The following is a 21,838-nucleotide window of genomic DNA, read 5'->3' on the forward strand; positions in this document are numbered from 1 at the left end:
ATGAGATACCATTGGTATAAACTGAGGCAGTAGGATCAGTGTAAATGAGCTTGATAAGTTGAATGAAACTAGGGCCAAAACCAAATCTGCTAAGTGTATAAAAAAGATAATTCCACTCGACCCGATCAAACGCCTTTTCGGCATCAAGCGATATTACTGCTTCTGGAGATGGAGAGTTAGATTCAGTGTAAATGATATTAAACAATCGTCTCAGGTTAAAATATGATTGTCTGCCCTGGACAAATCCAGTCTGGTCCTCCGAGATGATATGAGGAAGAATTGTCTCAAGCCGGAGTGCAATGACCTTTGAGAACACTTTACCATCACAGTTTGTCAAGTTAATCGGTCTGTAAGAAGAGCAGTCACGAGGGTCCTTATTCTTCTTTAATAACAGTGTAATAGATGCCTGGCGAAGAGTAGGCGGAAGAATATTATTCTCCAGTGCTTCTGCGTAAACTGAGAGAAGAAGAGGGGCAAGTTTATTTTTAAATTTTTTATAAAAATCAGTTGGAAACCCATCCGGGCCAGGGGCTTTTCCATTCTGAAGGGACATTATAAACTTTTCATTTTTTTAATATACATTATGGTGTTTGTGGCGGTATGACGCCTGCTCTACTTTCTTTTATGACACAACACACTTTTATGGGCTTTTGCTCTCATTTTAATGGTATAATACAACATGACATGTTTATTTTATGTGATATCTTTATGGCCTATTATACTTTGACATATACACTCAACAAAAATATAAACGCAACACTTTTGTTTTTGCTCCCATTTTTCATGAGATGGACTTAAAGATCTAAAATTCATTCCAGATACACAATATTACCATTTCTCTCAAACATTGTTCACAAATCTGTCTAAATGTGTGATAGTGAGCACTTCTGCTTTGCTGAGATAATCCATCCCACCTCACAGGTGTGCCACATCAAGATGCTGATCTGACATCATGATTAGTGCACAGGTGTACCTTATACTGCCCACAATAAAAGGCCACCCTGAAATGTGCAGTTTTTTGCTTTATTGGGGGTCTGGGGACTCAGAACCAGTCAGTATCTGGTGTAACCACCATTTGCCTCATGCAGTGCAACACATCTTCTTCGCATAGAGTTTATCAGATTGTCAATTGTGGCCTGTGGAATATTGGTCCACTCCTCTTCAATGGCTGTGCGAAGTTGCTGGATATTAGTGGGAACTGGTACACGCTGTCGTATACGCCGGTCAAGCACATCCCAAACATGCTCAATGGGTGACATGTCCGGTGAGTATGCTGGCCATGCAAGAACTGGGACATTTTCAGCTTCCAAGAATTGTGTACAGATCCTTGCAACATGGGGCCGTGCATTATCTTGCTGAAACATGAGGTGATGTTCATGGATGTATGGCACAACAATGGGCCTCAGGATCTCATCACGGTATCTCTGTGCATTCAAAATAGAAAGTAAAAGTATCCCTATGAAGGCCATTTCTAGTGGCTGGTTTTCGTTCTGCCTTGTGAAATGAATTTGTTTTCTTCTTCATTTAGCCGTTCGTGTCGTGTCTTTGTGCTTCTTCTTCTTCTCTGGATCATATCTCGGCCTCCAGGATGTGATGTAAGCGTGATGACACCAGACTCAATTAATCTCGTTAAAAACCAGCCAGTAGAAGTATCCTATAAATATATACAAATAAATATAAATACAAATAAAAATCAATTTATATGAATAAATCCATATATTTATAAATACATAAATAAATACATGTATATATTATTTACATTTCTTTATAAATAAATCCATGTATATTTATATTATATTTTATTATTATGATTTTCATGTATTTCTTTATTTCTTTGTAGCCGGTGACATTTGAGCAGGTTTTACTGTGAAGCGTGAGGATAATACGAAGTGAAACGTCACCTGGCCATTAAAACGCTGTTTCCATAGCAACGCTGTAAGTAATAATTGAACGTAAAATACTCTGTAGCGGAGTTAGTTTCTTTACATGAAAGTTTAGCGCGACTTCTGTGAAACGCGTAAAGTAGTTTGTCCCTGCGGACTCGCCGTACTTTCACATGACTTCCACTACGTGTGACCGACCCGCATTCCTCGCTCAGCCCCGTTTTAACGCGGCCCCGTTCGGCGGTAAACCACCGTTTACTCCCGGTGAAAGCACCGAGACCCGGACCCGTAGTACCAGCGGACCTCCCGGAGGTTTCCGAGCCGGACCGGCCGCGCTGCCCTCGGACCAGGTCTACCGTCTCTGTCGGCCTCAAAGATTCACTTCTACTTTCTGTCGGAGCGAAGCATCTTGAGCCCGGCAGGAGGAAGTCCATGGACCCGGGTCACGGAGGGGCGGACCACGTCGAGCTTTGATCCGGGATTCCCGTCGGTGATGGCCGAGCTCATGTCGTCCGACTCACGGAGGTAAGACCGGATCCCAGATCCCAGCTGAGACGAGACCCAGGGACCAGCTGAGACCCAGGAACCAGCTGAGACCCAGGGACCTGTTGAGTGTCAGGAACCAGCTGAGACCCAGGGACCAGCTGAGACACAGGGACCAGCTGAGACCCAGGGACCTGTTGAGTGTCAGAAACCAGCTGAGACCCAGGGACCAGCTGAGACCCAGGAACCAGCTGAGACCCAGGGACCTGTTGAGTGTCAGAAACCAGCTGAGAAAAGCTGAAGTTAAAGATGAATTGAACCCTTTTAGTCATGTACATGTACATATTTAACAATATATTCCAAAATATTTACACAATTATTATAATATACATCATTTTGGTTAAAGAACATAAACATGGCCTGCTGACATCAGCTGGTCCCGACCAATCACATCACGTCACCATGCTGAAGATGGAAACGATGTTTCGGTTGTGTGTTTGTTCTGCAGGTGTAATTATTTCTTCCTCTACGATGGATCCCGAGTGACCGGGGAGGGGGATCCGACCCGGGAGGGGATCTGCTACTTCTACCCGGAGGAGGTGGGACTCTAGTTTCTCTGCTGTACCGTTAGATCGCGATCCAGAAGTCAGCCTTGGTGGATTTACGTTATCGGGATAATCGTAAATCTAGCTAGCCATCGTGGTAGGGTAGTGAAAAATATATATATTTTATGTATAAGCAGGGAGATCTGACAGCGTATTACGGCCGCTGTAGCCGAGAGAGGGGGCAATATTCAAAGAAAAATGGGGCAAATTTGCGAGTTGGGCTAAGATGCTAGCGGTAGCTTTCACTTGTTGTCATAGCAACGGCAACATCCGGCGTTAGCGGAACCAAGCAACTTGTTTGTATCGACTTTATCCATTTCTAAAGTGGCATATTTGCCATTTCTCCTACAGTGGCCCTAATACGCCGTCATGGAGACCTTATGATTTATGATAGTCTCATTTTTCTCAACAACAACAAAAAATATCCAACGTAACTAAAAAATTTGTTTCCGAACAAAACGTAAAGAGATTCCAGAATGTTTTGGTGCCATTTTAGGAGTTTTTAAACCATATCCTGGTGATTATCAGAATAAACATCGTGAATCAGGATTCTGCTGTCGTGGTGGTTTCCATGGTGACGGTGTCGTTACTTCCTGTCTGGCCTCCATGTTCTCTCTCAGACGCCGGTGGACAAACAGGAGCTGCTCTGCGGTCAGCTGGCCGGCGCCGGACGCTGCGTCTCCGAGCTGTCGTCGTCGCCCGTCCGCATGCTGAGGCTCCGCCGCAGCAAGTTCGCCATCCGGATGAGCGACGACTTCTTCTGGGTGAGTCCGGTCTGGACCAGGTCCCCCCCCGAAGGCCAGTCCAGTCTCTGGTACTGATCCAGGGTGGTGTTGCCGTGTGTTTGCAGGCTCTGGGCTGCGCGGTGGACGTCCCCACCATCAGCGTCTCTCAGATCCTGGATCAGCTCATAGACCTGTTCTGCTTCTACCACGGCTCCGTCCGGCAGAGCTACCAGGTGGACCCTTCTCTTGGACCGTAGTGGTCTTGGTTTTAGTCTGGTTCAGACTTACACCAGACCCAGCAGAGCGACCTACAATAACTGTCTGTGTCTCGTCTCCACAGCTGAACAGCAGGGAGCGTCTGGCAGGACGATGGGCTCAGTACCTGTCTCACCTCCAGTCTGCGTCCTCGGAGCTCCAGCGGGTCTTCAGCTCCCTGAGGACCATCGACCCGACCAACGTACGTAAACACTTCCTCTTCCTGTCACGCCGGACGCCGCGGTGTCACAACGCTGCTGCTGCTGTTGTGCAAGCGTCTTTCTGCAGAAAAGCATTTCCACGTTGCCATGGAAACGCTGGTAACCGTTGGACGTTTCAGGCCTGATGAAGACTTTAAATGTTCAAGTACAATGGTGTACAAAGTACACACATCAGGTCTGTGACATCATCAGTGTAGCAGCTGGACAGACCAACGATCGTGGATGAATTGTGTATTGATCATTGATCAGCGTCCCGTCTCACATGGAAGGTAAACGGTCTCGCCTCTCGTCTCCAGGTCGACCCTCTTCTCCTGCTCAAAGCCGCCCTCATCCTCCAGGCCTGCCAGCGCTGCCCCCTGGTGGCGGCCGGCTGCATCCTCTTCAGAGGACGGTGAGCTGACATTTTGTTGTTGTTGTTGTTGTTGTTGTTAATAATAATAATGATAATAATAATTGGCGTTCCCTCCACAGAGTGGTCAGCACTCAGATGTCTCCGGAGCTGACGATGAAGGTGATGGTTCATGAGAGTGAGACGTACACGCAGGTAGGACTATGAGGGAAACAGGAGGCGGGGCTTAATGAGAGGAAGTTCTAAACTAAAAGCTTCAGAATGACTGATCATGATATTATTGGTTGAAATAAAGTAAAATGATAAAAAAAAAATATGATTTTATATTTTTTTCTTCAGCATATATTATTAAATGGGTGAACAGTATGATGTCATCTAAAATGGTTAAAGCAGTTTAAGCGTCTCTCATTCCAGCTCGTTTGTTAAAAAAATCTAATTTCTTTGTATTTTTAAATCAAAATCCAAAATATGCCGCCTGCTGACATGCGCTGGTACCAACCAATAATATCATGACATCCAATCAGAGCTGGAGAAGGTGGTGAGCTCATCTTTTCAACCCTCCAATCAAATCACACGTTTTCAGCTCCACTTTTAGAATAACGTTACCATAAAAAAAGTGGATTTTGATTTTTAAATATTGTTACATAAGTGCTCAATAAGACCAGGATGTGATCTAAGAGGGCCTTTAAACCAGCGTTTCCGTCCTGATCCAGAACCAGAGACCTGACGGACCGGCCGCCGTCAGCTCCACCACGGTGTTCCTCACCACGGCCGAGTTCCAGGACCTGCAGGCGGCCCCCGTAGACAAGGACTTCAGGTGGGTTCAGGTCCGTCTGGTGGGGTTCCCGGCGAACGCAGAGTGTCTGAAACTGTTTCCTGTCCTCCAGATCCCATTCCACCCCCAACAGGAACGCCCCCCCGAAAAAGACCCGCCTGTCCAGGACTCTGTCAGACACGCCGTCCCTGGAGTCCGACCCGGGTTCCTCCCAGTCCCTCCAGAAGGGGTCTTTCAGCCCTCACCTTTCAGACAGCTCCCTGTTTAGTACAGATCCTCCACAGACCGATCCCCCGCCGCCGCCGCCGCTCTCCAACGGGAAACACTCGCTCGATGGCGAGGAGGAAACGCTGGAGGAGTCTCTCTACCACACCGTCAGCGAGGCGCATGACGGAGGAGAGGGGTCGCCGCTCGGAGAGGACGGCCGTCTGAACGGAGGCGGGGCGGCGTTGGACCTCGGAGGGCTCGAGGAGTCACATGACCACGAAGTTTCAGAGGAGGGCGACGGAGGTGGGGGTGTTCAGGGCCATGAGGGGGACACGCCGGATCCTCCAGACTACACGGAGGAGTTCCCGCTGATTCCCATGATGCTCTACCTGCACCGGGTCAAAGGTCTGGTCCTGGTTCTGTTGGTGGAGCCGCACTTCCTGAGTGACACGGCGTCGATGGAGGAAGTGGTGAGAAACGACAACAACAATAATTTGTCGCTAGTTTATGTCATGTTAGGGTTTTGACCAGTTTACAGGCAACCTCAGGTTCTGTAAAGTGAAGCCAAGGCTGAAGTGCCTTAAACTGTCACTTTCTGCTGGCCACCAGGGGGCGACTCCTCTCTGGTTGTATAGAAGTCTATGAGAAAATGGTCCTACTTCTCTCTGCTGGCCACCAGGGGGCGACTCCTCTCTGGTTGTATAGAAGTCTATGAGAAAATGGTCCTACTTCTCTCTTGATGTATTATCTCAGTAAACATTGTAAACATGAGTTTATGGTCTCAATCTCTAGTTTCAAGTCTTCTTCAATCCAGCATGACGTTCATTTAGTACATTATGGTCCATTTAGAGTCCATCAGACCAGAAAGCAGGGGATGCTTTAGGGGGCGGGGCTTACCTGCTGATTGACAGGTCGCTACCATGCTACCAATGCTAGTTAGCTACTAAGATGATTTTAATACTTAGCTGTAAAGTTGACCTTGAATTATAGAAGCTAACTTTGTTAGCAGCTTCACACCAGAATCCACATGGATCCAGATTCAGTAAGTGTTTTTGACTTTTTTTTTGGTGTGTTCAGTATCACAGCAGCCTGGCATCCCTGAATGGACTGGAGGCCCACTTGAGGGCCGTGGCTCCAGGGGCCCCGGGTGCTCCAGGCCCCTACGTCTTCGCCCACTTTGACTGCATTCAGAGCACGCTGACATGTGAGGCATCACTCCACCTTCCTCCTCTCTTTTGTTGGTTCCCATCGCTGATATTTCTGTCCCTCTGAGGTTCTCCTGCCTCCATGCGGGGTCTCCGGGGGGTTTGCCAGTCCATATTTAGTCTCTAACGGCCTTAATGTCTCTGCAGCCAACCTGTCTGGTCGACCCGGGGGAGCCCCGGAGCGTCCCTTTGTGAGGGCCACCTCGCTTCTCCACTCACATTTCTGTAACACTGGAACTCTGCAGGAGGCTATTATCAGGTCAGTACGGCAGGGCCCTGATGGGGGGGGGGGGTTCTCCTTCCTTTCATGGCTAAAGTCACAGTCGGGGGAGGGGGGTTGGATCTGGGTTCTGGATCCTCCTCCCACTTCACCTCGACTGGAGAACAAAGTTTGATTTATTACAAACGTGGCGTTTTGCTCGGCAGGAGCGCTGGCGCCGCCGTGTACGGGACTCGCAGCGTAGCCCAGGAGACCTACTTCCAGCAGCGCGGCGGGTCCCTGAGGAACTCCGGCATCCCCAACCACCAGGACAGCGCCTTCTCGCTGCCCGGCAAGGCCCGCCACCGGCTGCTCAAACACGGGGTCAACCTGCTCTGAAGCGTGGCCCTCTGGGCAAAACGAGATCTCAGATCGGACGCCGTGCTACGAAAACCTGATGGGACTTTTCTTTTCTTCATTTGTGTCATAACTATGAACGCCAGAGAGGATGATGGGTAAATGTTACTTTTACAAGGAGGTTGTTGTCATGTTTTCCTGCTTTCTTAGAACTCGGCTCCTGATTTTCATCCTCAACGCAAAAGAAAACTCTTGTATTTATTCCTTTTATAGGAAATTTAGACTCTTTATACTATTTAACTCATTGCTGCACACACATTTATAAAATAATCTACATTTTCTACAGATTATTTATTTAAAATTAACTCTTTGGTAGTTTAAATGTTATTTATCGGGCTATTAGATCCACTGGTTTTTCGTTGTACGAGTCATTGTTAAAGAAAAGTTTTCTGCTGTTGAACCAAGAAAAGTTCATTATTAGTGGGAATTAAATGAATACTTGATCCTCGCTGCGTTTGTAAGTGCTTGTTTAAAACCACAGGGGGGAGGGGCTTAGTGGGGGTCATCATCCGATCCGGATTATGTTCCTATCTCACACACACACACACACACACACACACACACACACACACACACACACACACACACACACACACACACACACACACACACACACACACACAGGGCCGAGTCATAAGCGAACTAAGCGGCTGCCCCTGGCCACCAGATTATGTGTAGTTTTTTTCTTCTTCCAGATGATTAAATAAATGAAACATAAACATCAAAGTATGTACGCAAAAAAGAAAGATTGTTCTGATTTAAAGGGGCCCCTTAATCATACAACATGGGTTATGATGTCTGAATGGGGCCCCTCAGATAAATATCACAGGATATATGATTTGTGATATAATTAATACAATATATAATGTAACAATAGTGTGACATTTGTGTCAATAATCATCAATCACGGGTGACTCTGTGGTGGGGGGGGGGGGGATCAAACTCTGTTTAGGGCCCCTAAAATGCTTGGGCCAGCCCTGGCCACACACACACACACACACACACACACACACACACACACACACACACAGCTCATAATAACGTTATTGCCGTGTCTGAGCGGTGCACGTGTTGTCCATGAGGACCGCCGCTCCGGTCCCAGATACGGAGTCATTAAGAGTCATTAGCCGGGCTCTGAATGTGAATGGTCCGGCTCTGCGCCGCCTCGGGGCGCCTCATTATGCAAAGCGGCGGGGGGGTTGGGGGTCTAAACGGGTGGGTAAAGGGGCTCGAACAAAAAGGGGGGCAGGGTCTGCGAGGAGGGCCAGGATTCAAATTCTAAGTGGAGCGGTCCCCCTTTGTCAGAGCGCCATAAAGCGGGAAGAGAGCGAGACGCTGCCCGCTCTCCAGAGCTTCTATTCGGGATCTAGACGCACCGCCAGCATGGCCTCCGCCGCCGCCTCCTCGCGCTGCTTCTGGCTCGCGCTCCTCTCGGTGATGACATGTGACGTGGGAGTGTACGCTCGCGCGGCGGACAGACTGGGGTTTCTGTCGCGGACGGCAAAAGTGAACGAGGATGAACCGACTTTGCGCGCGGACGCGTCGCGGTGCGCGGAGCTCGCGGCGCCGTGGCTGCCGGTGGAGCACGAGCGACGTGCGCACGAGGACAACGCGACGCTGATGCTGCTGCGCGTGCGGCCCTTCCAGCCAGGAGGCGCGCGGGCGCCGCCGGTCTTCCCCGGGAAGTCTCTGTTCGGCTTCGTGCGGCGCGTTTACCGCTGCTGTCAGGAAGGACTCCACTGCCGGCGCGTCAAAGGGATCCAGGGCCGCCAGAGAGCAGGTAAGATCCGGATCAGGGGACCCTGGTGGTCTACATGTGAAGCTGATTGTTCCCGGGACACGTTGATGAGAAGTTATGGTTGCAGAACTATAAATATCAAGTTGATTCCCCAGTAATCCTGATAAATGAAGCTCAGTGCAATATTTCAAAACGTTTTACACCTGGTTTCTCCAAAAGGGGGTCTGCAGGCCTTCAGAGACCACCAGAAGCCCAACCTCCAACATGTCATGACTTATTCAGCTCTACTGTTGACTAGAAACACATGAAATCTGCAGCCAAAGAGCATCAAAAGATGCACGGATTATTACATGTTGGAGAGAAAACCTGCTTCATGCATCTGTGTTAATGAATGATAAATTCCATACAGCCGTATGTAAACATGAATATGAGCGAGAGCAGGAGTGTCAGCGTGGAGGACCTGAATGCAGCTGTAGAGGAGCATGTCATCTGCATATAAATGAGCTACACGAGGAGTTCTGATCTCCTGCTGACAGATTAACAAGGAATTAGGAGTGAAACATCACCTCTGATCCCTGGGATTCACTCTTCTTCTTCTCCTCCTCCTCCTCCTCCTCCTCCTCCTCAGGTACAGATGTGGAGTTTCTCCTCACCAGGGAGATTTCACTGTCCACCGTCATGAGAGCTGAGCTTCACCTCCAGGTTTCAAACCCTCGACATCTGGACCTCCACCCGTCGCTGTCGTCGATGACCAAACGGGATCTGCCCACGAGGTGAGAACTCTTAATCTGGGATTAAAACAAAACTATAAATATTCATAATCAGGACAACGACGAACATCAACACGGGTGACTTTAATAAGCTGGCTAGTTTAAAAAGAGCCCATTTAAAAAAATACAGGAAGTATCAATGTTTCTATTTTTTCCAAATGTATTTTTTGTGTATTTATGCAGGGTGACCTTATGATTTACGAGGATTTTATTAAAGATTGATATTCACGTACCAAACGTGACACTTTTAAGAATATCGTGAATCGCAATTATCTGGGCCAGGATAATCTTGATATTTCTTCCATATCGTCCCACGCATAATCTCTACTTTTACTATTTTTTGATTTACACAAAATTAATTTTAGTCTAAAACTCCATAGATCGAAGGCAAGTTTACTCCAAATGAGCCGGATGATGATTTTATGTCTAGATGACCTTATTTGGAGTGTTGATGGAGCAGCTACAATGTTAGCGTAGCCTAGCACCATCAACCAGACTCCATTCAGAAAACAAGCGTTTTAACAGTAATTATCTTGTGGTCTTGCAGACAGACCTAACAAAGCATGACTCAGCACTTTTTACTGATCCCCATCATGATGGAGTTATTTCAGCATCCTTTTCATCTGGTTATTGATATTAAATCACAGATCAATACTTTATTCTGGGTTCCTCGCTAGCTACCTTGGTGAAATCCACCAAGCACCTCTGGATGATGTAATTCCAACCATGATGGATGAAACCCGGTTGGGGTCTACATGGTTTGGTGTGAATGTACCTTCAGGGAGAGTCCGGTCCTAGTTGTAACCCTGTTGTCTCTCGTGTCCTTCAGGTACAGTTTGTGGTCCCAGGGCGGCACAGTTGAGCTCAGAGTAGACCTGCTGTTCCTGGTCCAGAGTCTGCAGGAGGCGGCCAGGGGTGCAGGACCGCCGGGCCCCAGCGTGGCGAACATGCGGCGGGCGGCGTCTTCGTCCAGGGCGGATCCGTTACAGAAGCCCTCCTCCGGGTCTCTGCAGGACACCGACGGGGATGTGTGGGGGGACGGGGCCCTGGAGCTGGGCCTGGTCCTGGGCTGCAGTCAGGCTGGATCGGGGGTCTCCTGTGGAACCGGCGTTCACCTCTCACACACACCTTTCATGGTTCTGTACTACAGATGAAGTCAAAGCGAGACCCCGTGGGAGCGTTTGGACCATGTAATGAAATGATGCACTTCGATGTCAAATCTATTAATTTATAAATGTTTTTGTAATATATATAAACAAAATGTTAATAGTGAATATGATATACTGTAACTTTATGGAGTCAATCTTTGGGTATTAAAGCTCGATCTAAAAGGACGTGATTCACTCTTTTTCCAGCCGTGTTCCTCTTTTTTGGGCTTTCTGCTCCCTACAGAGGCTAAGCCCCGCCCCCTTCTGGTGGACCACCATGGGATTTTTTTTGGGGGGGGGGGGAAAACATGTACAGTAGTTAAGTGCTGGAGGCAGGAAGGCCTCGAGTTGTGAGGGTTCGCAGTGGTAACGACAAAAAAAGAAAATCCCTTCCCTCGTTTGTAATTGGAATGAATCGAATTAAAGATGAATCTCGGATAAAACATAAAACATTTTTTTTTTAAAGTACAGCAGGACACAGCAAGAGACATTTTTTTTAAAAATGTGCCATAAATTAAAATGATTTTGTAAAGAGAATTTTATATATAAAAAAAAAAAAAAATGTAAACGTCACCGATGCTTGGCATGCTAACGTAGCGACGTCACTTCCCCCATTTTGGGTACGTCGTCTTCATAATTACACATTTTCAGTCTTATACTTTAACAAAATGGCAACTCATGGCACAACTCATACAAGATAAAGAATATTTATCTCTTGCCCTTGACTAACGTACATGTTTTTGAAAAGGAGTCAGCATGGGCGTGATTTGGCTTCCGTACTTTCCAGATAAGTAGTTCTATTTAAAGATGCGTTCACAGCCGGTGGGAAAAAACACCAGTTGGACAAACAAAAAGGTCTGAACATGTGTTGCGACACGGCTGAACTCGCACAAAACTGTCACACTGTTTCTAAAGTTTCACATCCGATCTTCGGGATGCAGCGAGACTTTGCAAACGTACGTGGAAAAACGGCAGCACCACATTCTGATAAAATAGCACATTTATTAAAAAGAGACAGCATTTATCAGCATTTTCCCATATTTTTGCAGATATCTGCCACAGAGTCAGAGTACGATCGGGGGGGTCTCAGTCCACCTGCTGCCTCGGATCCAGCAGGACTCGTGTTCGAGCACTGTGTCTGTGTGTGTGTGTGTGTGTGTGTGTGTGTGTGTCTGTGTCTGTGTCTGTGTCTGTGTCTGTGTCTGTGTCTGTGTCTGTGTGTGTGTGTGTGTGTGTGTGTGTGTGTGTGTGTGTGTGTGTGTGTGTGTGTGTGTGTTTCGCTGTTCAAATTTGTCTCATGTTAAATTCATTTCACTTGTTCAGTCACTTTAAAAACGGGGAAAGTAGAAATAACAACAAGCTGGAGATCAAACAAGTCCAGTAATTAAATGAGGGGTTTTTTAGGATGGGAATTAAAAAAAAAAAAGATTAGATCATGGGGACAACAAATCTGATATGATGCTTTCCTCCCTGGATTATTGGCTGCCTGACCAGGCCGGGGGGGCGTATTCAGACCTAGCCTACTGTGCTGTCACAATTCTTTTTAACGTAAAGCAGACTGCTGCAGAATCACGACAGTGGACGCATTACATTTACGTCTAGGTTTAGCTAGCGGCCATCAGGAAGCTAGCATCGTGTGTACGCTTCCGAAAATCCTGCAAAATCCTGACCAATCAGGAAGCAGTTTGGCGATTGCAGCCTGAACACAGATGGAAATCAAAATGTGTGTCCCTGAATGGAGAATAAAGCAAACTAAGTGCAGGTCTGAATACGCCCAGAATTCTCCGGTTCTCGTGTGAAAGAGGAAAAACAAACAAGTTTCATTCAAATGCGTTTTAACGACAGAAAAGGAGGCGAACTCCTTCTCTTCCTAAACGTTCAGGCCGGTCCTGACCGGCTCTGCAACCAGAAAAGTGGAGGTTGGAGATATAAAACCTCCAAACAACTCCGTCGCTCAGAAAAGTGACACAAAAAGAGGCTAATTTGATACGCCAAAAAAAAGCAACCTCAAGGAGAACGATGGTAAAGCACAATGTATTCAATAATTCAAGGCAAAGACAAACACACAAAAAATGACATGATTTTAAAATACATGAGGCAGTGCAAAATGTCACACCAATAAAATATCAAGTTTTTAAAAAACTCAAAAAACAAATCCTGAGGAAAAAAAATTCAAAACATACAAAAAAATTCCAAGCGCATTATAAAATATCTCCAGATCAGCCCCGCTCCGATTTTAAATTATATATTTATATAATAGAATGGAAGATCCCACATTTTCAGAAATAATCTCATTTATTTGACTTTTTCCTCAACAGCCGGTTCATCTGTCTGCCCGTTAAAAAAAAAAAAAAATTATAATTATACTCTGTACCGACACTGTTCCTCCCCAGAAAGAAGAAAGGCCACAACGTCTTCCACAAGAGAACAATCAGAGAAACTAAACACCTCAGCTGCAACACAAAAGAGACGAGAACAAAACGGCCGTCGCACCATTAAAACAAAAAAAATATTTTAAAAAAGTGAGATTTTGTACCTTATATACACACTCGACTGTAGACGTGCAGAGGAACAGAACACGGTGACTTTGGTGCTCAATTTAATGGAAATTTTGCATCTTTTCAAGAAAATGAAAAAAAAGGTGCTTACATGTCTTAAATATGATTAAAAAAACAAAAAAAAAAACGGCAATAACCGACTGAATATTTTCTGGCACTAACTTTTCAAACTCACCGTCGATCGACACGGGAAGGAGAATCGAGGCGCGAGGAAGGATCCACAACACCTGGATTATTAACCGTTACCTCCAAGTATCGCTATGGCAACAGCAACACTGGCTGGGGGGGGGGGGGGGGATTTAAGACGCATTAGTCAAACAGGCAAAGTTACAGTCGTGCTCGGAGCAGAGCTAAGCACTTAAAGGAGCTAACTAGATACATGAAGAGGAGGGTTCACAAACGCAACTCCACTAAAAAAACAAAAACGGGGGGGGGGGGGGGGGGGGGGGGGTAATATTCAGAGCAAAAAGTGGCAAATTTGCTACTTTATAACGATGCTAACAACTGTAGCTGTTGCTATGACAACAAGTGCAAGCTACCGCTAGCATCCGAGTCCAACCGCCCCGATCAATAAACACCCATAAGATGACAACATGGCCTCGTATGAATAAAAGCCACAATAAGCATCAACATCATCACCCCAAGGATCTTAACGAGGTGATGTGATAATTAGAAACATAAATGCCTACAATCATCGGAAGTTAGCTAGCATAAATGTCTGTTCCTAGCACAGTAATAAACTCGCAAATCTGCGACTTTTTTTCCACTGAATATTGCCCCCCCTCTGGGCTCTGTTGTACTTTCCAGACCGCGTGGAAAGCAATAAAAACAAAAAACAACAAAAAACAACAAAAAACGGACATCATCATCCAGAAACGGAGACTGAAACTCCGAACATGTGGAGAAGAAAGCAAAATAAAAGGCTCAGAGATCATTTAAAGGTAAAGATTCGTCCCCAGTTTGCTCAATCAATCAATTCAAGGACCAGAACAAGTAGCTTAATTGCACTGAAAAGTTTCACACTGTCAAAAATGGTACAGTCCACATAAAAAAGAAAATAAAAAAAGTTTTAAGACAACAGATTTGAAAAGGCCAAGTGAAGAATGCGATAAACGTTTAAAACGGCAGATAAACATTTGATTTTTCTACTGAACGCCGATGTTGTGCTTTCTCATCCGAACTTCGTGGTTTCGCAAAGGTGTACGAAACAAACGCACACGTTTTCGCAGCTTCAGAGAGTCATCAAAAACAAATGCATGACCCAAAAAAAAAGGAAACAATGTTAGCCACTGATATGAAACGCTATTCCTCCAATTCAATTTATGATAAATAAAGGGGTGCTGCATGTCCAAATGTCATATTTTTTTTTTCTAAACAAAAAATGTAAAAAAAAGAAAAAAATACTTTCTTTGGTGAAAGGAAGAGGCAGACGTGCGTCACTGAACGAATACAAGAAGGCGAAGCTCGGAGGGAAAACAGCGATGTAAAGATCCACTCGAGCTGAAGCGTTTCACAGCATGACCTCCGAAAGGAACCGTTCCACCTTTATGAAATGTTTCAAATTAAAAAAATACAAATAAAACATTGGGATAATTGATCACTGTTTCGGGGGGTTAAACGTCTAATTGGCTCTGAATCAATATTTGGGTGGAACAATGTGAAATAAGTCACAGATGTGTGGAACCGTCTACGGTAATAAATCCACGTTTTCTTCTTCTATCACCGAGTCGTTGGCACGGCGACAAAAAGGAGACCAGCTGGAGCGACACAGGGAAATGCAGCAAACGGGAGCCTCTCAACTCTACGCAACTATTTAAACCGATTTCTACGTAGCACCATTCCCCCTATTATTTTTGGATTTGTTTTTTTAAGCGTGACGTATCCGAGCCGATGCGGAGGAGTGTTAAACCGAGTGTGCTTCCTCGCCAGTACAAAAAAACGCTGCTTGTTTTGTTTTCGAACACGGGGCTCGAACCGAGCGCTGCCCGCTGTCCCCCCGCGGCTGCCTACGTTAGGTTTCCGGACCCGTGTGTGAATCCTGCGACGGCCTCCGAGTGGAAATGACTTGACAAGCGCACAGCGAACACTTCCTGCATCGCCTCCGTTCCTAAACGGCAGAATAACCGACAGCAGCGTTCAAAGTGGAAATTGTCTCTTTTTGTCCTCCGTCTTCCTCTCTCTCTCCCTCCATCTCCCTCCGGTGTGTGAATGCCTTTACCTGTGCGGCTGTTCCCGCCTTGTCCCCCTCCCTCCCCTCACGCCTGTCTGGACTCCGCCCCCACCCCTCCTCCCCCCTCCGTCGCTGGTTGGAGCTCACAGCCGACAGAGGCAGAACAGTGTGGGGATGAAGACCCCGAACGCCACCAGGATGGGGAACATGAGGCTGCTGTTGTCTGCTGCGTACGGGTTTGGCGTCCGGGGGCCGGACTGGACCCTGGTCTTGAAACCCGGCGGGACCTTTTTCTTCCCGCCTTCCTCGCCTGCCTCACTATCCTCCTCTTCTTCCTCCTCCTCCTCGTGCTTCTCCAAGCCGGGGTGAGGCTGAAGTTTAGGCACATCTGTTCAGAGAACGAGAACAAAGATGAACAAAGGAAGCAGAAGACGACTACAACAGACACTCAACCAAAAAATAAAGTATTGATCTGTGATTTAATATCAATAACCAGATGAAAAGGATGCTGAAATAACTCCATCATGATGGTGATCAGTAAAAAGTGCTGAGTCATGCTTTGTTAGGTCTGTCTGCAAGACCACAAGATAACTACTGTTAAAACGCTGGTTTTCTGAATGGAGTCTGGTTGATGGTGCTAGGCTACGCTAACATTGTAGCTGCTCCATCAACACTCCAAATAAGGTCATCTAGACATAAATACAGCAGAGACCTTGTTGTTTGGACCACAGACAGTCTCTGGTTCCTCCACATAGTCTGGTCTGGTCTCTGGACTCATGTGGGCTACTATCTAGACTCTGGGGGACCACAGACAGTCTCTGGTTCTACACATAGTCTGGTCTGGTCTCTGGACTCATGTGGGCTACTATCTAGACTCTGGGGGACCACAGACAGTCTCTGGTTCCTCCACATAGTCTGGTCTGGTCTCTGGACTAATGTGGTCTACTATCTAGACCTCTGGGGGACCACAGACAGTCTCTGGTTCCTCCACATAGTCTGGTCTGGTCTCTGGACTAATGTGAGCTACTATCTAGACCTCTGGGGGACCACAGACAGTCTCTGGTTCCTCACATAGTCTGGTCTGGTCTCTGGACTAATGTGAGCTACTATCTAGACCTCTGGGGGACCACAGACAGTCTCTGGTTCCTCCACATAGTCTGGTCTGGTCTCTGGACTAATGTGGTCTACTATCTAGACCTCTGGGGGACCACAGACAGTCTCTGGTTCCTCACATAGTCTGGTCTGGTCTCTGGACTAATGTGGTCTACTATCTAGACCTCTGGGGGACCACAGCCAGTCTCTGGTTCCTCACATAGTCTGGTCTGGTCTCTGGACTAATGTGAGCTACTATCTAGACCTCTGGGGGACCACAGACAGTCTCTGGTTCCTCCACATAGTCTGGTCTGGTCTCTGGTCTAATGTGAGCTACTATCTAGACCTCTGGGGGACCACAGACAGTCTCTGGTTCCTCCACATAGTCTGGTCTGGTCTCTGGTCTAATGTGAGCTACTATCTAGACCTCTGGGGGACCACAGACAGTCTGTGGCTCCTCCTTTCTATCGTAGACCGGGCACGTTTGCAGTCTCAGGACTCACCTTCTAATGTCCCCTTCATGACGTAGAGAGCACAGACCTTGGGGTTGTCATAGTAACCCTGAAACACAAGGAGAACAGGGATTTAATGCCATACATGAGTGAAACAAGGATCTTTTCAGCGTTCAGGAGACACAGAATTAACAGTCTGAGCAGCTTGATCCAAGTACGCTGATCAATTTGACCCAAACGGTGTGTTCTTCAGTCTTCTTCGTCATCAGCGTGACGAAAGAATCGTCGCTCGGTTGCAGGTGGATTTACCGCTGAAAAAGCAGAAAAGTGGAGCAATCCTTGGCAGATAAAGGAGAATGAGGTCACCGCATGAAGAGTGTTTCGCCTGCAGCCAGATGTTCTACAAACCCACCGGCAAGATCTTCATTTGTCAGAAACCAAGGGCTTAAAGCGGTGCACTGATCCTACGGCCTGCAGCATGCTCACAAACTTCACTGAGAAAAACTCAAATTAAAAGTGTATCTGTGCGACTGGTGTTCTGCTGTATCGGAGGAACTGTAAAGGTTAAACCGCTGAGTCAACAAGCATGTCGAACAGATGTTGATAAGATAATGAAAGCTGTGATGACTGCTTAGATCTTGACATTTTAGAAAGTCATGTTTTGCAGCAGGAGAAATGACATTCATGAGGCTGAACAAGTAGAATCGTTAAATCAGATACCACGACGGTACTTTTTCTCTGCTGTGTGGATGAAACCCTCATGGCCTAATCAGCAGAACAACCACTTGTTTATTATTATAATGCGTTTTCTATAAATGACAGTTCATAATGTCAGGGAATGCTATGTTGTGTTTAAAAAAAAAGTTTAAAAATATATATATAATAATAATAATAATAATATTAATAATAAAAAATAATAATATATAATGGACTATATAATGGAATAGAATAATATATAATAATATAGATATTATTATGTAATATAGATATAATTGCAGTTCCCAAAAATGTCGAACTGTTATTTTTACGACTAAATTTCAAATAAACACCATTGCATGTATTGCTTATGCTACTTTATACTTTTTCTTATGAAAGAATCCCCTGCTGAAAGGTGATTGGCGGAGCAGCTCACCTTCACGAACTCCACGCTGAGCTTGCCGTTGAACGTGGACACCTCCCCCTGCACGCTCAGCTTCCCACGCCGGATGGAGAACGCCACGATCTCATCATGAGCCGTGCTGTGACCGACTCGCTCAAAGATATCCAGGTCCTTCACCACCACGTGGCCGTTCAGACGCACGTCAAACACCTGGGGGGCAACACATATCACAGCAATGATTAACCACACACACACACAGCAGAGTGGAGTTCACTCATGGGCAACAGCTCACAAAGTACTGTCGACAGGGTTCCTCCACCTTTTCCAAAGTCAAATTCAAGCATTTCCAGGTGCATTTCCATGCTTTTCCAGCACCTTCCAGCTGTGGTAAACTCCATCTTTGTACCAATCCAATGGTCAGTATTCAGTCTACTTATTATGTCACTTGTTCATCACATTAAATGAGATGTTATTGTCCTCTAAACAACCAACATGATGTTTGGAGACAGCTTTTTACAGAAGGACCACAAATGAAAGGAAAACTAATTCCACTAACAGATCCACAGAAATATAATCACCAACTATTTTCACCATCTGTTCATCATCCCAGGCTAGAATATCTCATATTCATGAAGTCCCGTACCTTTTGCTGCGACTGGGCGAAGTAGACCTCTGCGTATTTCATGACCAGTATGTAGTCTCCTTCATCACGGATCGGGACGTCGTATCCAAACGTGTCCTCGTTGTAGCGCTCCGTCTGATACAGGATCTGGTCCTCTGGACTGGAGCGCAGGATTGGCAGACGCACCCCATAATCAGACGCTACCGAAAAAAAGAAGGGGGGGGGGGGGTCGTATCAGGTTCAAGATAATGTGTACTTTGGTCAGAGGAGACCACGTTAACAGCTGCTTCACTGGAGTCTAGCAGAGCAACACATTGAGATAGAGGCCTGCTATTTGAAAAGGGCAAGTTAGAAAAGAGTTAAACCTCCGTGTTTACCAGAATTAATTTCTTTAGGTTTTGTGAGATAGTTTGATTGTTTCTATTTTGTCCAGATTCAATAAACAGTTGCAGGATTAAAAATCCTCCTGCTGGCTCAAGTTCAGTTCTTGTAAGGAACTACTTTTCCAGGCGTAATAACATTCTTGGCTCCGTCTCTGCCCTCTGAGCTGTCAATCACAACAAAGTACAAAGGAGGTCAACGATTGGCTGAAAGTTAAGACTCCGGGCTTGTGTGAGTTTCAGGCTCGTCCCGACAACAAGATTTCCAGCTTCTCCCAGTACGTTTTCCTCATATTCATACTGGGAACGTTGAGCCGCATCTCATACAAGCTTCTTTATCTCACCGCTTCCTGGTTACAAAGTCCAATGAGAGCCAGAGAACTGTTGGCCAATGAGATGCAGCCGAGGGTATCATGTGTTCCTTGTGCAGGAAGTGAAAAGAGAGGGTGTGCTTGTTATTGGAGGTTAAATGAGGCCCTTTTGAACTTGATATTAGCGGTAAGCTCCACCCGGGCCATTTAAGTAAACTGGGAGCAGCCAACATTCAGAACAAGTGAACCCAGAACCTGCAGACGGGATCTGATAGCAATGTCTTTTATTAAGAGTATTACGGTAGGCTAATTTTAGATTCCATAAGGTTGAGTTAGCTAAATCCAGAGACTTAACAGTCTCGTGGTGTTTTTACATGTGAACGTGGGAGAATGGAGGTTAAAACGGGGAGGCTGAGCTCCACTGATGGAGGAAGGAGGAAGCTCTGCTGATGGAGGAGTCAGATCTACACTTGCATCTTGCTTTAAAGCAGTGATCTTCAGCAGGGGGTCCCAGACATTATTTGATCCTAAACTCCTTTTCTCCCCAAAAATGTTAATATGTCCAAAAATACACCTTAACATGAATACAAGCTATATTAACGCAAATATAAATCTTCTTGTTTGTTTAATATGTTGTGAAATTAGAATTTAAAGATGAATCCGTCAACAATTATTATTTTAATGTCTTAGCATTGTTTACATACATCATGATGTACCGTTATACATGTAACTATAGGCTGCACTACACATTATTACTGTTTAATAAGGAACACAGTTTTATAGGATATGTAATCGGGGGTCCCTCCACCGGGTCTCTATAGGCCTTGGGGGTCTTCGGCCTGAAAACACTGAAGGCCTCTGCTGTAAAGGGGGTCAGAATTAGACTGGTACAGTCCTTAAAGGGGGTCAGAATTAGACTGGTACAGTCCTTTAAACACGTTTCTTTATTGTGCATAGGCCAAACCCTTTGAATCTTTAAAAAGGGGGTCAGAATTAGACCTGCACCCTCTCTGCACGGAACAGTTGATCATATCATCACCTGCTTCCTCCGCCGGCTGAGAGGGGCGGAGCTGCGGTCCGCAATGCTGACTCCTCATTAGCTTGTGGTTTACTGGCGGAAGCCCGGGACCAGAAAGCAGAGCTACGAATGTCCGTTTCTGGTTTTATATATTTTTAAATATATCTTCACAGTGACATTTCACCCCCACCATGCCAACACCTTTTTTTGCGGGTAAATAAAAAACCCAGACCCCATAGCTGTCCGCCTACTCACCTTTGCCGAGCTTCCCTTCCAGCGGGTCCTTCCTGAAGTGGATGCCGTGGACGTCTACGTGCGACTCGCCGCCGCAGTTCACAGCCCAGATCACCCGCTCGGCGAGGCTGAGGCCCCCGCCGTCCGCGGAGCAGCACCGCCCCGCCAGCAGCAGCGACAGCAGCCCCGCTGCGAGCAGCCCGGCGACCAGCTGCATTGCTCCCCCACCCCTCGGTCCTGACGGGAGACAACCGGGTCGGTTAATCGGCCTGTCGTTTAAAACAGCCGCATGTAAACGCCTCCTCGTATGGGTCGAGCTAGCGAGAGAGGGCAGCTAACGTTAGCTCCTTTAAGGACATGCAACATGATACCTCGGGTTAGCCGGCGTGCTAACGTTAACGCCGGTTAGTTAGCGTGAGCACACACATCACACACGCACTCACACACAAAACCGTGGAATTAAATCTGCTGTCACATTTTAATGATGACACATGGCTTCTGTGAAAATTAACTTTAAGCCAACTAAAATAGCGAATACGACTAGCTAGCTAGCTAGCTAGCCTAGCTAACCATACTTGTCTAACCAGAAATACTTGTGTACGTGAGACCGGCGAACATTCACGCTTCTTCTTACCTTTACCTTTCCACAGATGTCCCGAACCCGTCTTTCGCTAGCGTGTAAGCCTGTCTCACCTCCTCCTCCACCTCCTCCTCTTCTTCTTCTTCCTCTTCCACCTCCTCTCTTGCTATAACACGGTCTCACCTGACCGTAAGGGCAACTTTACGGCCGAGGAGATATTCTCAGTTGCTGGTGGCAACAGCAGCCTCTGCTACGCCGACTTTCATTCAAAGTGTGCATCCGAGCCAGCGTCCGCGTCCTCCGGCTGCTGCTAGCTGCTGGTAGCTTCAGCTGCTGCCCGTT

At 46.5% G+C, this 21,838-nt stretch overlaps 3 protein-coding genes across 5 annotated transcripts; 2 read left to right on the top strand and 1 right to left on the bottom strand.

Moving 5' to 3' along the window:
* Positions 1-2,067: 2,067 nt before the first annotated feature.
* On the top strand, positions 2,068-7,774 carry hps4 (HPS4 biogenesis of lysosomal organelles complex 3 subunit 2). Its single transcript, XM_084025236.1, has 12 exons — positions 2,068-2,408; positions 2,875-2,965; positions 3,592-3,735; positions 3,822-3,929; positions 4,037-4,153; positions 4,469-4,563; positions 4,644-4,716; positions 5,235-5,338; positions 5,409-5,973; positions 6,581-6,707; positions 6,856-6,967; positions 7,135-7,774. Exons 1-12 carry the CDS (start codon positions 2,377-2,379, stop codon positions 7,304-7,306), a joined length of 1,740 nt encoding a protein of 579 aa, XP_083881362.1. The 5' UTR covers positions 2,068-2,376; the 3' UTR covers positions 7,307-7,774.
* Positions 7,775-8,595: 821 nt separating this feature from the next.
* LOC311023433 (uncharacterized protein) lies at positions 8,596-11,068 on the top strand. Its single transcript, XM_084025263.1, has 3 exons — positions 8,596-9,104; positions 9,691-9,835; positions 10,662-11,068. Exons 1-3 carry the CDS (start codon positions 8,708-8,710, stop codon positions 10,984-10,986), a joined length of 867 nt encoding a protein of 288 aa, XP_083881389.1. The 5' UTR covers positions 8,596-8,707; the 3' UTR covers positions 10,987-11,068.
* A 4,765-nt stretch (positions 11,069-15,833) lies between these two features.
* On the bottom strand, positions 15,834-21,813 carry mlec (malectin). 3 transcript variants are annotated; one of them, XM_084025265.1, is made up of 6 exons: positions 21,557-21,813; positions 20,938-21,153; positions 18,995-19,173; positions 18,385-18,561; positions 17,304-17,361; positions 15,834-16,096 (listed from the first exon to the last, which is right to left on the bottom strand). In XM_084025265.1, exons 2-6 carry the CDS (start codon positions 21,131-21,133, stop codon positions 15,852-15,854), a joined length of 855 nt encoding a protein of 284 aa, XP_083881391.1. In that variant the 5' UTR covers positions 21,134-21,153; positions 21,557-21,813; the 3' UTR covers positions 15,834-15,851. The 3 variants fall into 3 exon arrangements, with proteins under 3 accessions (XP_083881391.1, XP_083881390.1, XP_083881392.1); XM_084025264.1 differs by having other exon boundaries at positions 21,551-21,813; XM_084025266.1 differs by lacking the exon at positions 21,557-21,813 and having other exon boundaries at positions 20,938-21,159.
* Between the last annotated feature and the right edge of the window lie 25 nt (positions 21,814-21,838).

Source organism: Eutrigla gurnardus (assembly GCF_963514095.1).
Source record: "Eutrigla gurnardus genome assembly, chromosome: 13".
NCBI classification, from domain to species: domain Eukaryota; kingdom Metazoa; phylum Chordata; class Actinopteri; order Perciformes; family Triglidae; genus Eutrigla; species Eutrigla gurnardus.

Excerpts from the sequence above, each read along its gene's own strand:
- hps4 (XM_084025236.1), top strand. The coding sequence starts at position 2,377 with ATGGCCGAGCTCATGTCGTCCGACTCACGGAG. Across the intron at positions 4,564-4,643 it reads TGCATCCTCTTCAGAGGACG|AGTGGTCAGCACTCAGATGT; the intron begins GTGAGCTGACAT and ends TTCCCTCCACAG. Across the intron at positions 6,708-6,855 it reads CATTCAGAGCACGCTGACAT|CCAACCTGTCTGGTCGACCC; the intron begins GTGAGGCATCAC and ends ATGTCTCTGCAG.
- LOC311023433 (XM_084025263.1), top strand. The coding sequence starts at position 8,708 with ATGGCCTCCGCCGCCGCCTCCTCGCGCTGCTTCTGGCTCGCGCTCCTC. Across the intron at positions 9,105-9,690 it reads CCAGGGCCGCCAGAGAGCAG|GTACAGATGTGGAGTTTCTC; the intron begins GTAAGATCCGGA and ends CCTCCTCCTCAG. Across the intron at positions 9,836-10,661 it reads AAACGGGATCTGCCCACGAG|GTACAGTTTGTGGTCCCAGG; the intron begins GTGAGAACTCTT and ends CGTGTCCTTCAG.
- mlec (XM_084025265.1), bottom strand. The coding sequence starts at position 21,133 with ATGCAGCTGGTCGCCGGGCTGCTCGCAGCGGGGCTGCTGTCGCTGCTG. Across the intron at positions 19,174-20,937 it reads GGAAGGGAAGCTCGGCAAAG|CGTCTGATTATGGGGTGCGT; the intron begins GTGAGTAGGCGG and ends TTTTTTCGGTAG. Across the intron at positions 17,362-18,384 it reads TCAGCGTGGAGTTCGTGAAG|GGTTACTATGACAACCCCAA; the intron begins GTGAGCTGCTCC and ends CTTGTGTTTCAG.